Source organism: Corvus cornix, chromosome 1A (genome assembly GCF_000738735.6).
Source record: "Corvus cornix cornix isolate S_Up_H32 chromosome 1A, ASM73873v5, whole genome shotgun sequence".
NCBI lineage: Eukaryota > Metazoa > Chordata > Aves > Passeriformes > Corvidae > Corvus > Corvus cornix.
The window spans coordinates 66,170,762-66,198,418 of NC_047057.1; the positions used below are offsets into that span (position 1 = coordinate 66,170,762).

General features: G+C 42.9%; 1 protein-coding gene across 1 annotated transcript; it reads left to right on the forward strand.

Annotated features, from left to right (window-relative positions):
• The first annotated feature begins 201 nt into the window (after positions 1-201).
• LOC120411957 (uncharacterized protein KIAA0930-like) lies at positions 202-27,424 on the forward strand. The gene is made up of 3 exons (XM_039571564.1): positions 202-582; positions 26,440-26,588; positions 26,928-27,424. The coding sequence occupies exons 1-3, from the start codon at positions 459-461 to the stop codon at positions 26,928-26,930; spliced, it is 276 nt and encodes a 91-aa protein (XP_039427498.1). The 5' UTR covers positions 202-458; the 3' UTR covers positions 26,931-27,424.
• The last annotated feature ends 233 nt before the right edge of the window (positions 27,425-27,657 follow it).

Sequence of the window (27,657 nt, forward strand, 5' to 3'; positions counted from 1 at the left end):
GTGTCCAGAAAGCCTGACCGGAAACAGTCGTTAGATGTCAGGGATGCAGGAAGGGTTTCCCGGGATGCTGGTTGATGTCAGGGATGCAGTATGGGTTGCCCAGGATGCTGGTTGATGTCAGGGATGCAGGATGGGTTGCCCAGGATGACGGTCGGTGGCAGATCCGCCCTGTGGGCGTGTCCGGGCGGATCCCGGCCCTGCTGGTCCCGCCCGGCGGCCGCAGTAGCCGGAAGCGGCGGAGTGCGGCCGGGCAGCGTCGGTGCGAGTGATCGCTGTGTCCCGGGAAGGGGCCGGCGGCGACGCCCGGGAAACTTCTCAAGGGGGAAGCGGCGGGGGCAGCGGGATCAGGAGGACTCCTGGTCATTCCCGTGTTGGGAGCGCCGGGTGCCGCCTCCGCGGCGGCCTGACATGAGCTCATCGGCGGCAGCGGCGGCGGCAGCGGCGGCGGCAGCGGCAGCATGGCCTGTGCCCGGAGGGACGGGGAGGCGGACGGTGAGCCCGACCGCTCCTTGCGGCACATGCTGCGGGCGATAGCGGAGGAGCGGAGCCGCGCCGGCCTCCGGCACGACATCAGCGGCCTCGGTGAGTCGGGCGGGGCGGGCGGGGAGCGGCACCGGCGCCGGGAGCCCCCGGAGGGAGCGGCAGCTCCGGCCCGACACCGCGCCCGGTTCGCTGTCAACAACACCTGTTGTGTTCCGCCGGCACGGGGAGGGGCCCTCCTGCCTTCCCGAGCCCCCGGGCGCCTCTCGGGCTCATCCCCCTGCTCTATTGTCTGAAACGCCCTTGGAGAAAAATGGTCAGAAGGCACCGCGCACATCAGCCCATATTGTGTTTTTTAAGTGTAAACTACGTATCGTGTGTTTTGGGATGGAAACAGAACCGATTTTTGATGCCTCTTACCAATGCTCGCTTTTGTGCGGCTCTCAGACGCTCTCTAGAGATTTTGAGCCTGACACCTCCCTTCTCTGTTTAAATGACTTCACACCACTTGCCATGGTCTAGTAAGCACAGAACGTTGTGGCTCTTGCAGGTCAGTTAATTTTTTAAACCGTGGAGGATTTCTGTAGCGCTCTGTCTCGTTTACTTTCATCTTGGTTGATGCAGATTTCACATGGCACGTCTTTATTTAGGTTTTGGCAAAGCTTATGCACTGTAAAACAGAAGTTTCAGGTTGAAATTCAGTCGACTTTAGGCAACAGAATGGTATGGCAACTCCTTAACCAAAATTGTTCACATCAGGAAACTCTTCTCGCCAGGCTAGTGAATAGAAATTACTAATTTTTATATGCAGCAGTAGAGATCATGGAAATTGTTCTTCACATCCAGAATTTCTGTCTACCTTATTCAAAGCTTCTGTGTAGCCAGGACTGGACCTGTGTTCTGAGGGGATGAATATCCAGAAGTTCTTGCAGGGGCAGAGCTTGAAATGATGAGAAGTGATGTGCAACACTTGTTTCTTCCATGGTGCCTTTATTAATGACTCCTCCCTCCTCAGCTCATTTATAAGGCCCCAAAAGTCTCCTCCATTTTTGAGTCTTTGTTAAAAGCTCAGAATAAGTTCTTATTCAGGTCTTACAGGCTGTGAGGTGTGTGGATTGACATGGGGAATCTCTGGTTCTCTGCCTTTATGCATGAGTTTGTCTGCCAGTGCTTGCTGTGGTCTCCCTGGGAAGGAGTGAGTTCTCTGTTCTTTCTTTTTGCTTTGCCACAGAGTGAAATCTTGTGTGAACAAAGAGAAATGATTCTTCGTTTTTTATGCCTTTTTCTAATGGAATTGGCTCTGTGTGCTGTAATGTGGTGTTGAAATGTTACAGGCCCTAATAAAGTAAGTAAAATGTTGTGGCAAAGAAATTGTAAACAAAACGGGAGAAATCCCACAAAATCTAAATGCCTGTGAGACTGCATTCATTGGAAAGCTTCTGTCAGGTCCTATTTGGCCATCTCATGTTTGAATGTGAGATAAATACTCCCAGGGAAGAGAAATACCACCATCACTTTCTTTTGCTGAAATTGGAAAAGGGAAAAACTGTGGTAGCTGGTAAGACCATGCGGATACTTCCTCTCTGCTTGTGTTTGAACACACATCCACAATAACCTATCATGGGAAGTCCTGCTGAGTAGCTTTGGGATAGTCACATGAGGAATAGGACAGTGTACCTCTGTTCTACCAGATGAAGACTTGGAAGGAAAGCTTCAGGAAAGCTGCTTAGCTGGTGGCACTGAGGGGCTGCTCGTGGCTGTAGAGACTTGCTCATGTATGTCTGTTCCTGTGTGGAGATGTGCATTTTGCAGAGTGCTGCGTGTTCCCTGATCCATAACATTGTCATTCCCAGTTAATAAGAGCTATTTCCCCTATGTTGTGATTGTTGCCAGGTTAGTAAATTGTTTAAATACCTCCCTTAGGAAGAATACTGAGCTTTTGGAGTGGTGCTTGGTAGAAACTGTAGATGAACCCAAGCTGTAATTCTGTGGCTTAAATTTATGTGTGTCTGCTCTGTACTAGTGAATGCTGTTGCAAGGCATGCAACACAGCTGGAATAGCCTGGGCTGTTCTGGAGTACGCTGGGCTCTGGCAGCACAGCAGATGTAAAGGGTTTTCCTCAAGTTCAGAAGTCATGAAAGTAGTCACAGTCTTGTCTGGGTTCAAGTGGTTAACACAGAGATTTTGTCTGCCTTTTGTGCCTGGGTGGCACATAACCTGTGGGACTTCAGGACCTGCACACCCACAGCTGGTTTTATATTCACGGTGGGGTTTTTGGTAATGGCCATATCCTTTTGAGCTGTATCAGTAGGTGAAACCTGTTGTTTTTCAGTTCTCTTCAAATCAGCTGGAAAAGACTCCAACAGTGGCTTTTCCCTAGGTGCTGCTAATCCCTCAACAATAAAATGGGACTCAATGGGTCATAACTTGGCCATCCTCTCTCCTTTTGTGTATTTCCTAGAAGTGAGCCCAAGGAGGAAGAAACTGCTGTTTTTGCTGACGCTGAGGTTTGGTGAGAGGAATTGCTTTGTTTCAAGAATGTCACATAAGCATTTGGACAGGCTTTGTTCAAAAGTGTAAATCCCCTTGTTTGGTGGGGATTTTCTGTAATGTCCTATTTGTGTAATGTACAAAAGGTAGCACTTCAAAATAATGACTCATGTCATTATTTACCAAGCTGGGAAGGGTGGTGTCTCTCCAAGAATTCTTGGCTGGATGTTCGTGTCACCCAGTTGTACAGTACTGCTCTAGTGTTGTGCACTAAGCTCCCTCTGAAATGCTGTTGGTTACAACATTTCTGTGGCAAAATATTTCTCCTCCTGAGGGAATGATAGATGTGCTGTGTGTCTCCTCAGCCAGGCTGCATGTAAGGCTCTGAAGTTACCTTTTGACCAAACCCCTGAACCAGGAATGTTTTATTTTTGGTGGTTCCTGATACTACTGTGTAACATTTTCAGATGCTTAATTTCCTTGTCCTTCTGTCTTTCAGTGAGAATTTGCCCTGCTTTTAGAGTAGTAGAGTGGGTTTGGGTGGAGGTGTGACTTCATTCATACTGGAACTTATAATGAGTAAGAAAAAGTAAATAGATAGATCCGAATCTCTTGAACTGTGGCTGGTCAGTAATGGAGACATGTAGTGGGTGAAAAATGGAGAAGTCATAGGGATCCTGAAAAGAAGGTGAATGCCCTGTGGAGTGCAGCACATGGAGCTTTAACAAGCAGCTGAAAACTGAGGTGTGTAACGGGAACCTGTTCCAGGTGCCAGCAGAGAGGCCCAATAGTCTTACCTGTCATGAGAGTTTCTTGTGCTTGCTTTCCTGGCAGCCCTGGGGCTGTTCTGGGACTTGAATGGCTGTTAAGGAGACGAGGGTGTACCTGGCATGGGGGCAGCAGAAGCAGGAATGTTCATCCTCAAAGCCAGAGGGTTGCCTGGACTTGTTTGTGCAGCAGTGCACAAACCTCGGGGCTCATCATGTGAGAAAAGACTGTGGCATGATACATGGGCCACATTGCCTTGATGAATAAGACCTAGAAAGAATTCTTCAGCCTTCCTGAGAGAAGGGAAGGTGAGGTGGCATACAGTAAATGCTGGTCCCTGTGATGGAAACATAATGTGGGTAAAGGGATGAAGAACAGGGGAAGAAATTTTTGGAAAACAAAAGAGGTTAAAATGAAAAATTAAAAGGAGGGTTAATTTGGATTTGAAATTACTAGATTCAGGCTTTACCTTCTTCATAGTGTAGTAACTTTTACTTAAATTATAATATTCAAGAAGGATATATTTTCATCTGTAACTTTGAAGAAAGTGTATCCACAGAGTAGGTGGAAGTGTCTGCAGAGAATTTCTGCAGCATAGAACTGGTTTGACAGGAGTCACTTTCCAGCAGACACAAAACATTCTTCATTCATGGTTCTTGGAGTTAGTTCAGAGAGTTGTGCAGTCACAGGTGAGAAACTACAAAAGCTGAGAAGCTTTTTTTACTTTTGATCTGTCAATAACAAGAAGGTATGAAAATCACATCTGTCGTAACAAAAACTTGAGGGATGTATACAGCCAAATTCACCAACTATGGGTAATGTGGCCTGTAATGAGTTTGTTTAATTTAGAACAATTTGATTGCAGTTTAAAATACATTTTTTATTACTTTTAACTTGTTATTTACACTATTTCTTTTGCCCTATTTATAAAGTGTTTTGCAGCTAATGAATATGAAATATTCAGTAAAAAATGTATAGTCAAATACTGAAGAGAAAAAAAAAGATACTAATGTAAGAAACTTACAAATATTAAAATAAAAAAGTGTTTATAGAGTAGTTTCCTAATCAGTCAAAAACAAAAATACCCCCCACAACATTGCAACCAGGAAGAATCTATTTCTTTCCAGCAAAAGTTCTAGAAAGTGCAAACACAATGCAAGATCAGAACAGATTATGTAAATCAGAGTTAAAGTAGATACTTTGAAGTCAAAGTGATTTAACCAGTTTACCCTCAGGTAAATACCCTGAGGTATTGAACCTCAGATTTGTAGTTGGAGAAAGATGAGCAAATAGCAAAGAAATTGCAGTGTGAAAGATGATTTTGAAGGTGGTTTGTTTTGTTTTTGTTGTTGTTGTTGTTGCTGGCATTGAAAAAAAGTCTGGAAGAAATTTCTGCAATCAAAAAATGCATGTAGACATTTGATGTGTAGTTGAGCACTTGGATGGTGTAGGAGGAACCACAGGTGGAGCAAACTCTTTGATCTGGTGGCTTTGGCCGGGGGATGGGAATGTGTTTCTGCTTGTCCAGGGGCTTTGTGTTCTGGGATCCCATCCTGTCACTTCTACAGTCGAGAGTGGAAGTGTCCCTGTAGGATCAGGCCATGGAGAATGGCAATCTGTGGCTAAATGCTAGGCCTGCAGCCCTCCAGGGTTAATACCTTTTTCTGTGTGGGGTTTTTATGTTTGGTTTTGTTTGTCTTTTAAAGGCGATTAATTTAAAATTCTGTTTTGATTGTTCCTTAGAACCCTATTCATGCTGATGTCACTAATGGCCTGTCAGGCTTTCCATCACTCACCGGTGTATTCAGGGATTTGTCATGTGGCTGTGAAGGTTAGCTTCTGTCTGGATTGTGGCAGATATTCCATGCCACATCGATAATATAACAGACTATTTTTTATTACAGATTTCACTTCGTTTTTAAACAGCTGGGCTATTAGTTTATTCTTTCATTTTAATAGAGATGAAAGCCTGTGAGATTTTTCATGTCCTGCTTGGGAGTGTGCATGTTCTAATTGTCAAAGTCAGACTGGAGATGCTGAAGTAAAGAGGCAAGATTCTTTTAAAAACTAGAAAAAAACCCAACACCCCTGCCCCCCCCCCCCCCCCCCCAAATCCCTACAAAATACCTTGCAGAACATTGTTGCCCTACCAAAATGAACAATTAAGTTTCTAAGTCATGGCATACTGGTGTTCATTTTTGGATGCTAGCAGAAGTTGCTGGACCACCCCGCCCCCCCCCTTTTTTTTTTTTTTTTTTTTTTTTTTTTTTTTTTTTTTTTTTTTTGTGTCCCTCCAGGCAGAATTATGGATCCATAAGCCTGATGGTGGGAACAGTCAGGGTATTTGAGAACACCTATCTCTTATTTATGTAGTACTGTAGCTCTAGTAACCCTAGCTGCTTAGTTTTGTTGTTCTAGTAGTGTACCCTAAATTTTTAGTAAGGTACTAAGCCGTAAATCCATTTGGAAGTCTGAGTTCTGTTTTGGAATTTAAGATGGATGGGAGGTTTGTCTCAGGGATTAGGACACATCTTACCTATAAATTTCAGGATGGATCTTTTAAAGGTTTAACATTCTATCTCTTTGGATTCTTTCCAAGAAATGAAAACTGGAATTTCTTGAAGAATGAAGCGTGTTGGTCTCCCCTCTAACTGTTAGTGTTCAGGGTGCTGATCAACAGAAAAAGCTCAGAGGATGCAGACTCTTCAATAGGTGAAATACACTGTGTCTTATATTCTAGCTGCATTTCTGGAAAACCAAAACCCTGCAGTTTTAAATAGTTAGTAATGATGGTTGCATCTGCTCATCCTTGTAAACTGTCTCAGTAGGATCAGGTAGCAGCTCACTGACATTTTAAGTATTACCAGGAAGTGAACAATAAGGTAGAAAGAGAAAGTCTGCACAAAATCAGTTCATGGTGTCAGGAGCCCACTGAATAGTGAAGCTGCTTTCTACAGACAGTGTTCAAAAGTATGTGAAAGAAGCTGGTTTTGGTCTGTCTGCAGTCCCTTGGGTTAAACAGTGAATTTCAGGGAATCAAGATTACTCTTTTTTGGGGGCGTGTGATCCTAAAGAGGGTTTTGTTTACCTTTCTCTATGCAGGAGATAAAATGCAGTCAGAATACAGGAACAGCAGATTCAGCATCATGCTGCTGCTGCTGTGGAGTTGTGGTCACCTGGTCACACTGCAGCGGTAGTTCCGTTGGCTGAAGTTAGTCAGGTGCACCAACAGTCCTAAGTAATTTTTTTCCCCTGAATTCTTACTGTTTAAGGCACAAATTATATGTGTGAAGATTTATAGGGTTTTCTGCAATTTCAATGCTTTAAAACTGAAGTTCTTGTTTTTTGAGGTTTTGGTTCATCTTGTCTCTAGACAGTACTATGCAGAAATGGAACTCTGAAAACAGTAGTATTCTTTATCTTCTTACTCTGGGGGTTCCCTAGACATATTTCATTAGGGGCCACAAGTTAAATCCCTTTAGGAGAACGTAGTATTTTGCAGGAAAGTAATGTATTGTGATGTGAAGAGCAATTCATTTTGGAGCCGTATCTGTCCTGCCACAGCAGTGAGGAAACAGCTTCTGGTGCTGGTATTGAGGCTGCATTAGATGTTTCAGAATATTTTTTGCATAATTTTCTTTCCTATGTCAGAAAGCAGAGCAGATGGCAGGCAATCATTAGTCCTTCACATTTGAAGCATTCTGGGTTGTTTCCAGATACAACAGTGTGCTGGATATGCAAAAGTGCATTTGAGGTGACCTAACCTGTTGAAATTTGCTGTGTTTCCTTCTAGAAAATGACATCACTGGGCTTTTTGTCCCTCCTCTTTAGGCAAGAGATGCTCAGTGAGTCAGGCCAAGACTACCCCTAGTTTTGCTGTTTGTGTTGATGAAAATCTTTATGGCTCAATAGTGACCCAGCTCTTCATAAGTTCCCATGCAAAGGCCCCATGTCAGGAATTTCCCTGTGTCCATGCCCAGAGTGATTTCAAGTGTCAGGAATATTGTGTTAGGTGTTGCTCCCATTTTATTGATCTGTTGGTACTGCATTGTGTCGGGTCTTCTGTAGAGTATCAGTGAACACTTGGGTGGGGTTTCCTGTGAGCACATGGAGGTGGAAGATAGATTACTTCTGATTATCTATGTCTGGAAGTAACGCAGGTAGTTTTAACTCTGTTTGCATGTCTAACTGCCAAGCTTGGATAAAAGGTGTGTTGAGAGTTCTTGGTCCTGCCTTGCAGGGCTTTGATCAGCAGAAACTTGAGAAATGGATTAAAATGCCAGTGAAGCTTGAGCTATCTTTCCACTATGAAGAGCTTGATTTAATTGCCTGGAGATTCCGAAACACCGTGCAGATGAGGGAAGTGTTTTGAAATGGATTTATAACATTCTGCTAAGAGCTGCGAAGGATTTCACTAGAAATGTATTCCTCTGTGTTGTTGGAGAGCAGATACAGGAGATCTTGAATGTCTAGCAGTGTTACAGTTCCAATAAGGGATATGTTTACTTACCTGCCTTAAGGGACCCTAAGAGGTGGGTTTCAAATTTCCATAAAACTCAGTGCTCTGCAATAATACACAGGGCGTTCAGTGTGATTGAAATAATTGATCTTGAGGAGATGAGTTTATTGCCTCATGAGGGTCACTCCTGCTTAGTGATTACCTGATCTCATCCTTTCATAAGGAAAGCAGCAAGCTCATGGCAGTACAACTTGGAGATAAAGCTCTATAAACCCAGGTGACATCTGAATAATGATGATGCAGCTTTTTATATACTTTGTAGGAATGTTGAAGTACCTTTTTTTTGTTTGTTTTTAATGAGTAATTTAATTCTGCCTGAATAATGAAGGTCTGAACATGTTTTTCATAACGAGGGTGACTAAACTCTACTCAAAGCATCATTTGAATTGTTAGTAGCCCATATTTTACATTATTAAAGGGAAACTGATTTCATCCTCTTCGATCTTTGAAATTAAAAGCATAGATTATGTTATGCTGAGTTCTTTGCTCTGACTCTGCAGATTCATTCTGGATTGTTCTTCCTTAGTGGTTTTTCCTTTCTTTCAGTTAACAAAGGAACAAAGATTTAAAGATTTGCATTAGATGCTTTAAAAATGTTACAGGACCAGAATAATTCTTATGAGATTTTTTAATTTCTTCTGTTCAACAACTGTCAGGCTAACTCATTTGGTGATAGATATCTAAGTAGTCGTATGTGTCATATTTAATACAATGCATTAATCCTGTGACACAACAGAAATATTTTTGAATGGAAGAATGATACCTTTTGCACTTGTTCCACACTTGAGTGCATCTAGTTGTTCCTAGAAGCCAGTGGGGAAAATGTGGTTGTGAGTCTCAAATGGAAAAGTGGAAAGGCAGGCAAAGTGTAAGATCCCAAGTACGCTGTTTGCCAGTTTTACAGTTTTGCTGTCTTGAATTCATTTCTAAAGTAACATTTCTAGGTGTCTCCAAAATAAAGAGATTAAAAATTTAGACTTGCTGTGTTGAAGCTCACTCTAATATTTTGCTCTGAGGCTGCTGTAGCTGGTGCCAGCAGTGTCAGAGTTGCACTTGGAGCAGGCTAGTGTCCTGTTCCGGGAAGCTGTGCTGTCTTCTGTTCCTTCCTGTGACATGGCCAGGAGCACCACCTGGCCTGTAAATAACATAAATTCTGCTTTTTTAACAAAAATACAAATACAGAATGGTTTGTGATTTTTTGTGTAAAAACTTGGAATTCTGAGTTCTTTTCCAATTTGAGTCATTTTCTACAACTGCCAGAAAAGAAGAAAAGTCCGGGTTCAAATTTTTCACTCTGTATTGTTCTGAATGGGGCAAAAGGGGAAAATCAAGTGTAAACATGTCCTTCCTCTGTCTGTTTTTCTGGTAAGAAACTTTGAAGGGAATCACAAATGTTTCTTCAGCAAAATGCCGTGAAGAATGCAACGAGTAAAAATTTGTACTTTCTTGTCACTGTCTCTGAAACCTGAGGTTGAGGGCATTTCCTAAAATTTACAGAAAACAAAAGGATAGGGGGAAATTGGACTTATTGTGGCTGTATCTAAATCCTTGGTGTGTCTCTTCAAATGCAGGATCTATGCTTCAGTGCTTTAATGATTGAATAGAAGAATATTAAGATTTCTATACTTCTAAACTGTAGTTGCAACATCAAAAGGCAGTGAACTATGTAATCAAAATCTATGGGGAGGATGTTTGTAAGCCCAGTGGTGGGGAAAAGCAGTAAAAGACATTGCCTTGTGGTGCTTGTGCTGAGGAATTTTGTAAGGAAGACCTTCCTTTTTCAGCTCACGTGTTCCCACTTGAGACCTTGTAACTGTCATGAGATAGAAGAAGTGATTTCTCAGTAGATAAAGGTTGTGACTTTCTCTGGTTGTTTATAAACCATTTTTTGTAACTCTTTTTGGCCTGGAGAGAGTGCCTGTTGAGGGTTATTGGTGGGTGGGAGAGACCCAGGGAGGGAAGGAGGGGGAAAGAAGCAGAGCTGAAGTGCCAAACAATAGTCATGTTGCAGGTTGGAGGCAAAAAGCTTGGAAGTGTCTTAACTCTTTAGCCCAGTATTGTGTGGCCTTGGCCAGGTTGCTGTAGTACACCCATGTACAAGCTTTCCAGGTCTGTAGGGATTTGTAGCTGTGCAAGTCTCCCCTTTGGAGAAGACAGTGGGACAGTGATGCTGGTTACCAGTGGAAAGGGATGGCATGTTTTCAGTAGCTAAAATAGTAATGGAAGACTGAACCTCTGTTTATGAAATAGAACAGCAGCTTTGCAGTAGTTGCTCTCCCTTAAGGAGTAGGGTACTGGCTTTAGGGCAGTTTTTTGGGTTCTCTCTGCCTGAAGGTAGTATGTCACATCTGTTACTAAAATTCTGCCTCCCCTCCCCTCCCCTCCCCTCCCCTCCCCTCCCCTCCCCTCCCCTCCCCTCCCCTCCCCTCCCCTCCCATGACCATTTCCCCAGAGAGCCAGTTTTTTTCTTGTTTCCAGTTGTTTGGTTGTGGACTAAATTAAATTATTGTGCCTTACTTGGGGCTGTCAAGAAACTGTCTCTTTCCTCACATGTACAAGGTGCCTGCAGCATGAAAACCTGTGGTGCTGATAAGGGGATCGATGGTCTCCAAACCTGCACTGCCTGCATGACAGCCTGGGAGTGCTTCCCTTGACCGTTTGATGGTTTCACAGTAAAGTGATCAGCTGTTAGAGGAAACATTTTTCTTCCATGCATGACTGTGATTTGCTTAAAGAGAGTGGCCTGCATTTGCCGTAAGAGGAGATTTTACTAGGATGTAGGTGAGTGGGCAGGCAGTTCACTTTTATTTCTAGCTAAACAGCTATATTTGTTGTCTTAGAAACCTGCATTAACAGTAATGTCAATGCTAAAGGGAGCGATGCCTAATTAGCTGAAATATCTAGTCGCTGGCAAAGACCCTCTGTTGGACAACCCAACTCTGAACAACCTAAACTGGGATTTTTAACGGGCTTTTTTTATTTTTTTAAAGAAATACATCCTTCTTTAGACTGATTGTCTTACGTGTGCATGTCAAGTTGGACACCCAGCTGAAAGATGGCAGTATCAAAGTTGGTTTTTTTAAAATCTTGGCTGCAAGATAGATGAAAGTGTTGGTTGTCAACTTCTAGAAGTGAGTGGGGTTTGTGGTGTCGAAGGTAAGTGAAAATTATGGCTTCCAGCATAAAGTTGCCAAGTGCTCACTAAGAAAGATGCTGCTGATGTTTCTAACCAGAAAAGAAACAGAATTTGGAAAATACCAGCCTGTGATAGTAAGTATGGGTAGGAAATAACTCTGCTTCTCTGCAAACTGCTGTTGTGATAACTACTCCTTCCTTCTGCCTTGGCAGCATGTTGCTAACTAGCAGCCTGGGCAAAGATAAGGTACTGGGGGAGATACGTACATGAAATTATCAGTAATAACCACAGTCTTTTGTAGTTTTGTAAGGCTGGAATACTTCAAAAATACAATTTGCTGGTTTTACCTGATCTACCACAGTAGTAGTATTTATTAAGTGTGAAAACAGAGACTTTGGATGTCATAAATTTACAGAAGTAGCAACCTTTGATTGGAGGGATTGCTTTGGCAGAGAACAAAAATAGCATGTAATTTAGCAGTGAAAAACACACATTTGTACTGTTATAGACAAGTTTCTGCACTCCAGCAGTGCCAGCATGCTTTGTAAGTTGCCAAGTGACCTTTCGAGATTGGATTAAGGTCTTGGAAAGTTTGGGACTGTTGCTGGGTAATCCTGGAAGCAGCAGTAGGAAATGTGTAACCATTTGTTCTTCTTTCACTGGGTTTAAAGTGTCTGCATCCAGTGGGGTTGCCTCCATTGAAGGAGAATGTTTTCACCTGCACTAAATCCTCAGGCCAGCTCTGAAACACAGCAGCTTTTCTGCAGTAGTTTCTTATGAAAGGCATAACAAGGTGATTCCTCTGGTGCTTCCCTAATGAGTAAATAAAATCTGTGGAGGTGATGCTGCAGTCCTTTGTGGAATTGCACATGGTTTGAGAGAAGTTTGGGTGCAGTTTCTAGGGAGCTGAACTACCACATGCTTTAAGAGACTGAAGTACAGCAAAGTAGCTGACGACTGTTGGATGAAAATGGGTTTATTATTTCTGTGCACTGCAATTCAGTAGCATGTAACCATATCCTTTCCATTGTATTGACCCTTGCTAGGACTAGATATTGAAAGTAAACTGCCACCTGTAAAATGCTGTCTTTATTTGGTGTTTCGTACTGACCTGTGATATTTGATGATTTTTCTTTAAATTTATCTTCTAGGGTTACTCTTGTTGGAAAGTATTTCTCATGCTGCTATGGTGCCATTTGAATTTCACTTTTCAAAGTGGAAATCTGTAGATGGTACATAGTAGTTTATGCTTTTAAATTATATGGGCTTTGATTAATGGTGAGTGTTAACTGAAATGATGGTTTGCTCAGCATATGATGTAACAGTAAAGAAGAGACCTGCAAGAAGATGTGTGAACTTTAGGAATATATTTTACAAAATTTTTTTCTAGAGGAGATTGTGTTTGTCTTCTCAGCAGTGATGCTGTACAGCAATTTTCTGCTGTGGAAGAAGTGCAGGTAAAAATGGAAATGGAGAATTGAAATAAATGTGTGTCTTGGTTTGAAAGACAGGCGTCTGCTAAGGAAGTCAGAAGCCTCCCTTGGAATGGCAGATGCAACCTGCCCTTCCCTCCGAGTTATTATAATTTTGAAATCAAGGCTTTTAGGCAAAGATGTGGGAAATAGGAATAACAGTTCTTTACTATTATATATATATATATATATATATATATATATATAACCAGTCAAACAAACAGCAATAACTATGGCAGTAACATAAACAATCACAAACCCAGTGCCAGCCTTCTCGGCTGTCAGGCCCTTTCCCCTCGGGTGCAGTTCCGCTCGCAGCCGGCAGGGGCGCTGGCGGCTCCCGGTGAGCAGGGCAGGTGCGATGGTTCCCCCGCGGCTGCAGGGGGCGCTCCAGAGCGAGCTCGGGGAGCACGCGGCACCGGTGCCCTGGGATCCGGGAAGGGGTGGAACAAAGGCTTCACAAACCCCTGGGCAGCCGATCCCGGTGTCTGGCCGGACCCTCGGGAACAGCAGGCTGGAACAGCAGGGACGAGCACAAATCCCGGATGGCAGATGAGATGTATCCAAGCGGGGAACCCCCCGGAGGTCTGGGCAGGCAGGGCGAGCAGAGCTACAACACAGTGAAGGCTCGAAGCAGCAGTAGGGCAGGGTGGCCACAGCCTGGCCACCAGCAGGGCAGGGAAGGCAGGCTTGGGATCCCGGGGCTGCTCTGGCAGAAAGAAAAAACGGCCGAAGAACAAGCAGCTTCCCTCTCTCTCCGAACGCTGAGACCGACTGACCACACACCCAGGTGAAACAAAAAAGAGCAGCCAGGTCTTTTGTTCTTCTTAAGCACCTGGCCATTTGTTCCCCTAGCAACATGTATGGGGGAAAAATCCTTTAACAGAAAAAAAACAAAAAAAACCCAGGGGAGCTCCTAAAACCCCAACAATGTGGATGAAAGAAAGTAATCTCTCTCCCACCTTCCACTTCTGAGTAACACAGAAACCATCGCAAGTAAAATAAAGGAGAAAACTGCAGTGCCCAGAGTCCAAACACGGAGACTTCTTGATGCTTTTGTGCAAGTGAACACTTATTTTTCTTCAATATTCTCACTACCTGCATGAAATGAAGTAACAAATAAGCAATACTGGTTTTTTCCAGGATGTGAGGAATCAAAGGGTCCAAATTTGAAGAAGCTCTGAAGCCACAGCCAAACTCTGTGGCCAGTGTTCAATCTCAGGCATGTTCAGTTGTACCTTTCTCTGTCACTTTTAGTGAACTTTCAAAATATTGCACAAAAAGTTGTGTGTCCCTTGCATTTTGGCGGCCAGCATTAAGTGCATTCCAGTAATATGTATAAAACTGTAATATGTGACACAGCATGGCTGTTGTGTAAACCTTAGCATGAGTTGCTCTCTTCACGTGTCTTCAGCTTAAATAGTACATGAACTTGTGCTGGACTTCCCCAAAGTCATTCTGTGCTCCTCTCCATGAGAGAAAACAAAGGGAAGACAAATGTGGTAGAGGTAATCACAGTGGCAGATCATATGTGAAGTTCAGAAAATGGAATTAAAAGCATTCCAGAAGCTGAAGTTTTCTGAAGCAACCACAAGTACATCAGAAAGCAGTTGAGGATGTAGATAAGACATGTTATTGGTATCTAGAACAGTGAGATGAATACTGGGCAGAAAATGTTAGCTTGGTAAGAAAATAGTTAGAGAAAAACCCCGAAGTTGAAAGACGATGCTTGTTAACTCTGGTAGTTGAACCATGTTGTCCCTTCCTCATAAGGTAACAGCTCTTCATGGGAGTTGTTCTACTGGATTTTAGCTGTTTTCTATATAAGGAGGTGCTCAATTAGCCATAGAAAAAGCAGTTTGGTCCTTAAGAGAACCGTTTTGTATTGTGTATTGTTCTCCTTTCATTGTGCATTGCAGATGTGCCTAAAGCCACACTCAGGTTTACTTCTGTGAATGCCTTCTCTCTTGGGTGAAATTCAGTAAAACATAAAATAGCAGAAAAGAATTGTTTGGATTCAGAAACGGCTGTACAAGATCTTAGGAGCAAGGGAGGCAGCTGAGAAACTTGTATTGGTTGACTGCTCTTCAGTGTCAAGGGTATTCCTCAGGTGGCTGGAATTGTTTCCATTGCTGATGCAGTGGGTTTTTATAAATTTAATCTTGGAAAATTAAAGCATATTAAATATTGAGCTTTCCTATGTAAGGTATTGATAAAGATGCAGTCAAAGTGAAGAGCTCTGGGATGGATTTTCTTGATGCAAAGCTGTGCAGTTTCACACCTGGTTGTGTTTGAAGTGTTGCCTGTAGAAGCTCTAATGTACCCTCTTCTAGGCCTGGTAATGTGTCCACTTGTGCATGAGCACATTTGAAATCTGCACTGTTGTTCTGCCTGTGCATAAAGGTTCTTCCTTTTAGTTGTGCTACAGTTCTGCAATGAGATGTGAAGAGCAAGGGAAAAGAGGAAGTAGTTTTGTGGAAAGGCATGTTTGTGCCCCAAAACTTGTTGCATTAGAAACTCTGCCACTGGGTTTAGCTGATTAGCAAACATTGTCTTCACAGAGCAGTTGGTATTACCTAGTTTAGGAGCTGTAATTGTTCCCCTGTTCAGTGCAGTCAAAAGAGGATGTCAGGTGTTAGAAGCTGTGAGGGAAGAGATTGAAATCAGTGTTTTGCCACAAAAAATTTCCATGGCATTTGCTCATCTTTAATATTGTAGACTTGAAAAGGTTCAGAGAAGGGCAGTAGAGGTGCTATGGGGATGACTTTTGTACGGGGGATACTTATCTGGTAGGGTAGGACTTGTCAGCCTGGAAATGGGATGCTTCAGGTCCTGTGTGCCACAAGATACTTGTGAAGTAGATGGTGTGACTACAGTGTGTAGGCAGTAATTGCTCACTGTGCCTTTCTGTGAATAAAACCAGTGCTTAAAGTTGGAATTTGGTAGGAAAAAAAAACCCCAAGCCTCTAAAATACTCCCAAACCAAACAAAACCACCTCCTGGATGGTAAAAGCTGTGGTATTCATGGTCACAAACAACTGTAGGTTGTGAAAGTCTAGGTGTGTCCAAGGAGATGATGAACAGGTTACTAGAATGGCCATCCAGCACAAGCTGCCATGTTCACTGGTCTCTGGCACAGAAACACTGGGGGCTGTAAATGTACTGAGGAGAAAGGTAATGCCACCCCTGCATCATCCTCTACTCCTCCCTGTCCATCTCCAGGGCCAGCTGTTTAAAGCACAATACTGGAATAAACAACCTTTGGGCTTAACTCACTGTTCTTACATGATGTTTTTGTATTCCTTGGAATTAAAAGGAAAGTGTTCTTCAAGGGATTTCCTCATCAGGAATACCCTGTAGTAGTGTTTTACTATGGGGTGTAATACAGAAAGAATTTGAAATATTTCTTCTTTAATTTCATACTGTGCAGTTTTTGATTATCTGAATTTAGCTACTTTGTGGTATTTCTATGCTGATCATTTAGTAACTCTGTGGAGTTACTGGATGTATAACTTTGATCATTAAACCCAATGTAAGACATTGTGCTGCAGAATAATACTCCGGTGTTAATCCCAAGAAGCTCATAGGAGACAAGAAAAATAAGCTCTTTGTGTCACTATTTAATTAAACAAGGCAGATCAAAGTGATAGCGGGGAGATGGTTTAGGAAGACGTTAAACTGCAGTTCTGTGGTGTCCTGTCCGGACACTCCAAGTGGTAGTTCCAGACACTTGATGATACTTATATTGGTAATTGGTGTCTAAATAGGTTCTTGGTATCTTTCCTATGTTTCCATGGATGCTCTTAGGCTCATCTCTGCTTACACTACTTTAGAGTCGTAATCTACACATATGAGAGCATTTTTGACAAAGAATAGCTTAAAGCATGTTTCTCACTAAGTACAAATGAAATATTTGGAAGGTATTTATTAAACTGATCTGTCTCTGTGACAGGATGACATATGGAATAGTCAGGCAGGGCTGCTAAGTAACTTATTCAGACCAAAAGAGTTGGTAATGGGGGCAGACAACCCTCTTCTGGTGGTTTTTTGATTTGCGTTTTCATGCCTTCTGTACAACCTGGATCATTTGGGAATGTTTCTTTTTGAATTCAATGTCTAAATATGTGAAGGAGCTCCTTCAAAATGTGCAGGTACTATGGTTAGAGCTGTCTGACTGTTTCATCTCCTTCTGATTAGTCTCTCTTTCTCTGATGCTTTAAGTGTGCAGAAGTAGTGTGCTTCACACCCCTTGCCATCCCCACCCCCCCCACCCCCCTGACTCCCCTTTTTTACTGAGGAAATAATTAAACTTTTGGGCCCTAAAATAAATGTTGAAAAAAACCCTTCAGATACTGAGTTGTTAAGCCCTACTCTCTGTGCTTTGCCCTCCACTTTGTGTTCTCCAGCTGGGGAGGTTTGCAAGGCCAGAACTGCTTTTGGCTGTTTTTTTCTTCCTTAAGGCCTTTCCTAGGTGAGCTTGAACCATCTCTTATGCATTTTCTTATCTCAAAGTACTGTGTTTTCCTTTGAAAACCAGCTGACACCTTCCTTTTCCTAAACTTTTCCTGCAAATTGTGGAATTGGTAGTCGTGTTTGAGGATTCTCTTCACCCTGAGCTGTCCTCTCCCCATTCCAAAAGTCTATGAGTACCATTGAGGCCAAATTAAGTCTTTAAATGCATGAGCTGTGCATTAAGTGTTTGTAACTTGGACTGGCAGGGCTGTCTGTGCTCAGGCACAGAAGTAATGACCAGCAGTCCTTTTAGGTGCTGCATGGTATTATATTAATTAATCTTGCTGTGGTCTGACTTTAATTCTTTGTAGATGCACAGAGAAGAGGCAGTTTCTGTCAGGAGAGGTTAAAACAGTAGGAGCTGCAGGAGAAGGAAGGGAAACATTGTAGGTTTCAGACGTTGTTGTAGGATAGCAAGACTAACTTCATTGACTTTGGTAAAACATGATTTAAATGGAAAAAGCAAAAGTAATTCAAAAGAGACCTCAAATTCAAAAAATGGAAAAAGCAAAAGTAATTCAAAAGAGTAACTCAAAAGAGATGGATGAGCTATAGGAAATACTTCTCTAGTGATAAATTTTTAAATAAGATAATTATGGTAACCTCTTAAAAAACATGCTCTAGAAGTGAGCATAATAGGTAGTTACACCTGGTAAGAGTCATGTATAATTAGGTGCCTGGACTATATGGGCTTCTGTACAAAATCAGCAGGTGGTAGAATAAATGTACTGCCACTTTTTTTGTACAAAGCTGGGGGTTTTTTTGCAAAAGTCTGCAAAGAGATCTGCCCTTTGTCTCTATTGGATAAATCATTATAGATACTGTTAATAAACCAGAAATAACTGACAGATCAACAATCTAAAGCTCTGCTCTGTGCTGTTGTCCTGAGTCAAATGAGAGCAGCTTTGTGGAGGAACCTTGCTCTGGTCTCGGCACTGGCTGTGTCTGCACTCTTCCTCTTGCTTGCCAGGGGCTAATTAGAAGGTAGAAAAACTCAAAAAGGTGTTACAGAAATACCATAATTACATTTAGTAGGAAGTCTGTGCACATGTGTTAGATTGGCACCAGCTATCCTTGTCTTTAATTATTTGATTTGGTTCTACAGCCAAACTTCTTGTTAATCAGGGCAGATTCACGCAAGCCCCGGGTGCAGTGCTTGAGTACACAAAGGCAGCCAGGGGTAGGGACTTTGGTGTTCCTGCATTCTTCCTGTGGCTGTTTTGGGAAGGGGATGGGAGACAAGAAGTTAGTGTGGCTGTTGAGCTGTCAGGGAGCAGTGCCTTGGCAGTTCTCCTGCGGGAGCTGCAGTGGAGTCACCTGTCAAACTTGTGTGGCTGCAGTGCCCCAGTTGCTTCCAAGGGCTTTTCCAAAGGCTTATAGCAAGAGCCAGCAATGTCTGTGCAGCAGACAGGATTTGCTGGGGGATGACAGCATAGGGAAATTTGTGTGGTAAAGTGCCATGTGATCCTGCATGGAAGGGGAAAGTAATGCTGCTTGACTGAATCTCTCATCAGCTTTATTTTCTGCAGCTGTGGGATAGTGCCAGTGGCATGAAGGTGGAGGTGGGCATCACCTGTGTCTGACACGGGGAAAGGGATGACACCTGCCACGTCCTTGCCTTGGCTCAGGGCTGGCAAGGAAGGACAAGATTATGGGCATTTGCACTTGCGGGTTCTTTGGGTTTGTTTTATTATGTGGATTCTGTGTTTTGTAAAGCAGAGCTCAGGTCTCCCCTGTGCCCTGTGTCAGAGGTGCTGAGCAGAGTTCCTTGGTTGTGCCTCTGTTTCCTGGCACTTACGGGGATCTGTTGTCTCTGAGACTTCCCTTCCCTGGCTAGATGTGGTTGGAAGTGACCCGGGGTTTCAGAAGGCACTGGGGTTGCTCTGGTGGAAGATGTATGTGCTTGGGAGCCTTTGCAAGGGCCTGGGGAGCAGAGGCTTCTGCAAGAAGAGGCCATGTAGAAGGGGCCAGCTGGTGACCTCAGGGTTCCATGCCTGGAACCTGAGGCCACAGCAGTGGCCAGTGTTACTTGCATAGGAAGCCCTTGTGTAAGCAGCAGTTCCCAAAAGCCTTTACTCCCTGGCACATTGTCATTGGGGCTGGTGAAGATGAAGGGAGCTCTCCTGAGGTACAGACCCCTCCTGGGGTATTCACGCCTTCGGGATGGGACAGCCCCATGGGTGGAGGAAACGCCTTATGCAGAGCCTGTTTAGTGTTGCTTTGGTCCAGATTTATTGTATTTGGGAATTTATTGGATCTAAGTTTACCTTCTCTTGGCTGTACACTTGATAAAAGACATTTGTCAGCCCAAAGTCTGGCCAGATAAATCTTTTCAGTCACCACAGGGGAGGTGGCAGCACATGTGCTGAAGGCAGGGCAGAGCTTTTCCAGGTGCCTCTTGGGAAGGAGCTGGGAGAAGCAAGTGGTGGGACCAAGCCCAGCCTGGATTTGAAGGGAAGTGCCTGTAAAAATGAGTCTTGAGAAGTTCTGGTCCTACTGGTGGCAATTCAGCCGCTGTCACATTGAGCAGCATGTTCTGTGGCATCCCCTGGGTGTTACCAAGGGGTAGCTTTGGGCAGCGTGCCCTGGCTGGCAGGCAGTGGGAGTGGAGAACTGGCTGCTGGAGGAGGAAAGGAATCAGGAAGAGAAAAGAGCAGCACCCAGGAGCTGTTCCAGCGAGCTTGAGGGGTTCCTGTGGCTCTTTGAGAGTTTTTTCCAGAGCACTGGGACGTTTCCCCCATTGGGGCTCTGCCGGGCGCTAGGAGGAGCCAGTGACAGAGCTGGAAAAGCTGTCAGTGGCATCATATGGCACTGTGTCGCTCCTGTCTGGTGAGGCAGAGCACCAGCCCATCTGTGGTGGCAGGTGGGGGCCTGGATCTGAAAGGAGGTGCCTGTTCAGTTCCTGGCCAGTGGAGCTTTGGGAGTCTGGAAGGACCTGGCAGGGCTTCTTATCTTGGGAAGGAGATGGGGGGAGGTAAAGGTTGTGTGTGTGTTGAAAATTGTTATATTTTCTGCTCACTTTCTGGTGGGGGAAGACATGCAGACAATCAATGTGATTGGTAATGCAAGCTTCGTTTATTAGCAATACAGAGGCACTTATATAGTGTGAAAGTACAAGCTTATCTGTTCTTTAATTAGTTTAAACTTAAAAAAGCGCATTCTTACTTCTACATAATTGGGTTAGATCAAAGACTACATTTGGCAAGCTTCTATTATTTATGTTTTGTCTTGAGAGATTGAAGATTTTCCTCCCTTCTCATGGTCAGCACATCTTTATCAGAACAGCACTGTACCTCCTAAAAACTCCCTTTTTGTTCTCAGGCCTCTTTCTCACGCAGGCATTTTCTCATGGAGGCTTTTTCTCATGAAGGCCTTTGCTTGCAGGCCTTTGCCTGCACAGCTCTTCTATTGATCTGGTTTTATCAATAATCCATGTCCCTGATCCTCTAACCATTCTCCAACAATTTTCTATTTTTCATTTTGCCTCTGACTCGCGAGTTCTTTTACTCAGCATTTGCATTAAGAGGCGGAAGACGCGGAGTTGTTCTTCTAATTGATGTTTATTAATTCTTATCTATGGCATAGCTGCACAGTGTGCCTTCTAAGTTAACAAGGTGGAAAATGGCCCCAAGTTCTAACTTCTAAGGCCATTTAAAGTCCAAACCATCCAAATATAGAATGCCAACTAATTTATTTTTACTTATAATCCAATAACTAATTATTCATGATGCACACTGCGGGTTTTTTGAACCAATACCAAACCACCTAGATTTGTGAAGAAGAAGGAGGAACGAAGAAGAACTAATCCACACCCAAAATCCTCCATATTGTTACTATATCCCATAAACCTAAATTTTCTACACCTCTACATATTCCACCCAGTGATACAACTTTACACAGCAACAATCTCAGTGCTGTTACATAATCTGGGAAGCTTTTCCCAAGGCCTCAGGTCGAATGCAGTGTGCTTTTGAAGATCATTGCCTGTCAGCACTGAAAGACTGAAATTCTCTGAACCCAGGATTCCAGCAGAAAATCACTTGAAGGCTTAAGAAAAGACAGTCGATACCTGTTTTTGGTGACAGAGTTTCTTCTTTTTCAGTCACTTTGGGTTTTCTTCTGCTTCTGGGTGGAGCAGCATCAGAAACCCTTTAGGTTCTTCATTGCCTGCTTCTCTGTAGTGGTGCTTTCTGCTGCTCTCCTTTCTGCTCACCTTCATGGGCTTCTTCAGTCTCTGAAGCTGGAGAGGAAAGAGGGAAGCAGCTCATTTTCCCAGACTCAAGAGGAGGAAGGGAGGCTGAGTGCTTCCTCAGTTTAGCTAGGAGAAGGAAGAGAGCTTCTTCTGTTCTAGTTATCTCCAGACCATTTGATTGTGTCCAGCCAAAAAGTTGGTGAGATGGCACAAGCACTATGAGACTTCCTGAATTTGTAACTGCACAGCTGGGGAGCCCAGTGTGCAAGTATAGATTTCCTTGAAATCGATCCTTGCCTCCCTGCAGCCTGGTTCCACACCCTTTTATGGATTTCTTGGCTCATCTCCAGCTGTTTTCTGGATAAACATATAAGGTAGAAATCTCAAGTTCTTTTGACTGGAATAATACTGAGTCTTTGTCATCTTCGATTAATAGATGTGTGCACGCCACACTTGGTGGGGTAGAATAGTTAACTCTAGGGTGAGGAGGAGGGTTGTGTCTGTGGCATGTCTTGCCCCTGTCCCTGCTGCTACCATGATGCCTTCCTGTTTTAGCCAAAGTTCTGCCAATAAAACTTTTTCCCTCTGTGTCACCTGCCTTCCAAATATTGGTTGCCACTGAACTTCTGGAAGTTCAATGGAGTCCTCTTTTTATAAGGTCAAGCTGAAGGGATTAAGTGGTGTCCCTGTACATAGTCATGGGATAGATTTCTGATGATCTGGTTAGCTGGGAACTAACTCTAGAGAGGGAACATCCATTCTGATTTTATGCAGTCATAGTTACAACTTTATAACATCAGAGGCAGTTTTAATATACGTGAAGCATTTCACATATTGTCCTTGCTAAACTCAAAACAAAAATTAAGTACAGTGTGAATTGCTTAGAACTCTCACTTTGTCACTATGCTGGGGTTGTAAAGATCTTCATTAGTGTTTAATTAACCCCTTAACATCTAAGGATGGCCATTTTACAGGTGATCACTATGGGAGTATTGGATGAAATGAGTTTTATAATGTTTCACAGTGAGGAGTATCTCCTGGCAGACTAAAGGAATAAAAGCATAGGAAGAAACCCTGTCTAGCTGAAATTATTGTTCCTCTAAGCTCTGAGTGGTGCATGCTGAAAAAATGATTATCCACTGAATGGGAAGTCTTTTCTTCTATTCCTTTGAAGCAAGATAATAACCTGACACTTTTCTTTATCCAGTGATTTTTTGGAAAGCATTAAAAAAAATGAATTCACAATTTCCTATGTGGATATGAAGTCAGTTCCCTGAAATGAATATTCAGTATAAAAATCTAATAGGTAAGAAGAAAGACATTTGTTACATAGCAGTTGGCATAAATTTTGCTTCTAATGAGGATAAAATACATGTAAATGAATAATTACAGTAATTGTTGTAATTAGGACTTGTTCATGACAAAGGTCTCATATAACCAACTTTAGGTTTATTAAGATTTATAGTCTGAACTCTTAATTCCATTTTATTCCTTTAGAAGTAGGATTTGCTAGGGAAGGAGCGTTTTCAGCAAGCTGACTTGCTACATGCTCTCAACTATAGATTCAACTATAGAAAATTCCAGTTTTCTTCATGGCAAAGCTGGAAGGCTTCCAGTGAGATGCTGTAAATGACCAAAATTACTGTAATGTGGGGATCTAATAGTTGAAGGCATTCATGAGTGGACATACTGGGTCTGACAGTTTCTGGCTTTAAATTGTAGTAGATTTTCTCCCTTTCAAGTTTTAAGAAGTTCTGGTTACAAATAAAAATGTTGTCTCCTTTGCAAGTTAATGCTATTTAATAGTAGATTTTGACGGCTAAATCTTCTTGTGTGTTGTTGCACATCCTCTCTGCTTCTACTAGAATTGAATAAAAGCAGCTGTTTTGCTGTTGTTTGACTCTTTTTGGCTTCAAGACAAGTCCTTTAGCCACTGCAGTCACAACAGTCGCAGCATCCTCAGTCTGGTTTTAATTACAGCAGAATCTGCAAGCATCCCTGAAGCATGGAGAAGAGTTTTGCATCTCATCAGTTGCAGGTGGGGTTGGAATTGACAGTGATCCAATGTGGCTCTAAGGGTTTCCAGGGTTTTTTCCCCTGCATTGTACTGCAGTGCTGAAGTAGGTTGAGTGCTGCAGCGCTTTTGACCCCAGGTTTTCTGTTTAAACTAAGGTTGAATCCATGTAATCAGTTTGTCCTGTGTTCCCCAGTGAGGGAAAAGCACACGCACAAAGTCCTGGTATCCTACCCAGTTCTATTGTTCTCCTGCAGGTATAACCACCCAGAATTGTATATGCTATATATATATCCTAAATATATATGCTATAACTACCCCTAAATAGTTAGGTGAGCATAATAATTCCTGTGGTTTATAGCCTAAACCACACCTGATAGTGTCAGCAGCTCATGGACAGCTTCTCAGAGTTCTGCATGTACTGTCAGAATGTAGAAGTGGTTAATAAACCCTTTTTTATAATGCTGGGTTTAGGTAACTTGATTTTGCATTATAAACCTAGGAGTGGCTTGGCTAGAGTTATTTTGTTTCCTTGTCTATGGAGCAAACCCAAAGCAGTTTCTGAACACTGAAGCACTTTAAGATATGGTTCTTATAGAATGTACATTCTTTTTTTAGTTTTTCCTTTGTCTTTCTTAGAATTTCAGAGGAACTCAGGGCAATCCTCTTTCCGTGTTTCCTTCTCCCTCCCCATCTAATTAAGGCTGGGAATTCAGGTACTCTAATGCCATGAGATTTAATAAGTGTCTTTGAGACTATTAGTGAATCACGATGAATGTGTGCCATTTTCTGCTCTTTGCTAAATATAAAGGAGGGACTGGGTCATGGTGTCCTCAGCTGTCACGGGTACCACAGGAATTTTCTTAACCAAGTTGAGCTCTGTCTTAGCTGCAGCGATTTTTACCTTCACTATTCCAATTGAGGGGGCTGCTCCTGAACTTTGTGGCTTGAATGCATAGGAATCAGCTTTGAATTTCCAGCCTGCATATGTATCTGTGGGTGGTTTAGAGCCATTTGTCCTTGCGTTAGGGAGGTTTGTCCTTAAATCCTGAATAGTTCTTTTTCTCTTCTGGATGTTCCTGTGTGAATATACAGACTGGTGATAATCCTGTCCTTTTTCAGACTGGTTTTGTGAGTCTGAACACAGTGGAATCCACTCTTGCATGGTATGCTCTCAGGTGTAATTGTTCACTATACACAGTTCAGTTCACCTGTTCCCAAAGGGAACATTCCCATGGTGAAGATGCCCAGCATTCTGTATCTGATCTCTCCAGCGCTTGATTCCATTTGTCTGCTGGAAAAAAATTGATAGTCCTTAAGTACTCAAGTATTTAGTGCAGATTTTATTCAGGATTACACATTATGTTCCATGCTGCCTTTAGTAATTGAAATTACTTCACTGCAGTCATGCAAATAAAGTAATTGCAGTGTGGCCTGGAATTAACCTGCACTGGGATCCACCTTGGCCTTTTTCTTTTCTCCCTCAGCCTTTCCATTTTTTTTTTAATACCAGCTATACACATATTTTCAAATACTGTCCTGCTTGATGTTGATTAACGTATTCTGTGCATGGTCCATCAGTGGAATTTTAGTGTGGTTTCAATATTACTTTTTATTTTGTTTAGAGACACTTAATATTTTTCTTTCAGTCACACATCTGTCTCTGAAAATTTGGAAGTCTAATCTCCTGCCCAACCCAGTAATTAAAGATTGGAAGAAAGATTTGTCTGGCAAATACTGCACACGGAGTGAAGTAGGAAAATGTGCTGAGGATGTCCTGTAAAGGGTGGATGTTCTGGAGGAGGGGTTGGCAGTTGCACATGTGTACATACACCTCCACCTGTCTTGCTGTCTTGTACATAATAACCATCCATTATCCCCATTATCCATTTCAGGGTTTTGCTGTGTGTCAGCAATATAATTATTTGTAGTTTTTTAGTGTTTCTCTCCTCACATGTTTAAAACAGCTTGATTGTAACAGCCAGTTAATCTCTCAGTAGGGCTTTGAGGAGGGGATGCAATCACTCTGTAGAGGAGTAATCAGCTCCCCTATCACCAGGCACAGTACTACATTTTCTTCTTATCTTTAACAACACAAAAGGTGCAGCACCCTTTGCTGTTTTATTACAGCTAAGTGCTTTGAAGAGTTTCACAAAATGAGATGTCACCTCTACTGTGCCTCCTTTTCTTGGGCAGAGGCCAACTGCAGTGCTATTGCTGATGCTGATGTCATTTGTCTCCTTGAGTGAGACTTTGTGGCATCTTCCTTTTCCCAGTTTTGCCCTTCTCCTTCCACTTTTTATTGTGTAATTGGGATTCAAGACTTGTGAACTTGTCGTTTCCTTGAGTTGGATTTTGTTCCTTTGTCAGAGAGCGTGAATTACAGTTGCCCCTGCACAGGCACATTCTTGTTCCTGTGTATCAGTTTAAGGAAGACATCAGCTGTTAGTTCCTGAAGGATTGGCTGTAGTCCCCCAAGAGCCCATAAGAAACCTGTTGACACCTTATGGCTTCCGGTCATTAACTGGAGCATGTACTGTCACCGCATGTCTTTGAAAGTGCTGGAGTATGGCTTTGATGTGTTCTCCCACAGTGTGTTGGCCCTGCACTTCTTCATGGCACAGGCAGAGCCACGGTCTCCTCCTGGGTCCTGACCTGTGCTTGTGGGGCAGAGGGGCAGATTGGTTGCTGGGATGTGCTTGACAGTGGGCCAAGATAGGCTGTGGACTCAGGCCAAGTGACAGCTGGGCTGTGCACCATAGAAGAACTTAGAGCTACAGTTCTGGTGTTAAGCACAAGCAAAAGTGACATCCTCATTCACAACTCTTATCTCTCCTTTCTTTTATACCTCTTAGGGTGTTTCAAAGATGACCGTATTGTGTTCTGGACTTGGATGTTTTCGACGTATTTCATGGAGAAGTGGGCCCCCCGGCAGGATGATATGCTCTTCTACGTCCGTCGGAAACTGTCCTATGTCAGTGGGGAGAGTACCGAGGGTAAAAAGGTGAGTGATGATGTATTTTAATTTGGGAAGCTTAAGATAACATAGGATTTGGTGTTGTGGAGTACCTGCAAACCAAGGATAAGGAATTTCCAACTCTGCTCGCCACAGTTATACAAAATTGACCCATAAGGACCCATGGTTAAGGTTGTGAACTCCGGGTGACCCTGCCTTGGCAGGGGGGGTTGGATTGGATGATCTCCAGAGGTCTCTTCCAACCCTAATGATTCTGTGATTCTGTAACATGAGCAGCAGTGTAAATGAGGTGCACTGTCATAGACTTGAGAAAATAAGAAAGCTTGCCTGCTTTTTTGGGAAGCTGATTTTTGTTTTGCTTTTCAGTGATGATACTTTAGAAACTCAAAGTGCAAGTCTAGAAAGAGAGAAAAAAAGGAGAAGGAAGATGGTCACACTGGTATTTCTAGAAGAAAACTGCCTGAGATACCAGAGTATCAGGAATGAACATCTGTTGGGTGTACTCAGTAGCAGAATGCAAGCAGCCTCCTGGAGCTGGGATGCAGCAATGACAAACAGCGGAGAAACTACTGTGTTCTCATAGTTTACATTTAAGACAATATGCCCCTCCTAAAGAACTATTGTTCCTTGCAAACATAGTCAAGTATCCTAGTACTGCTGCACAGGTATTTATTTCCCCACTGGAGATCTGAGAAACTTCTTAGCATTCCATGGCAGTTTTCATCTTAGGTAGGGGAAACAGAAGCAATAAATAGGATGGTTTTATTAGGAATTAAGGTTGGTGGCTGCAGGAAGATAAACGGAGGAAGAAAAGACGGGGATTAATTTCCTGACACGTGTAAATAATGGACACTGTTGTTAAATCGCAGGTATTAGTGAATGGTGTATGTGAAAGTGTTTGTAACCAGCTATACAAGAGTTCTCTGGGTTCAGATTTGGTAGTGCAAAGAACTGCAATTGTCAGCTCCCTTGAGAAAAAGATTCCAGAACGTTTTCCCACAGTTTTGGTGAAGATGCAGAAAATGGACAGAATTATCTTCTCTCTTCTCCCTGGTCCTCCAACTTCCATCGTGACAACCACTAAGAAGAAGATGGC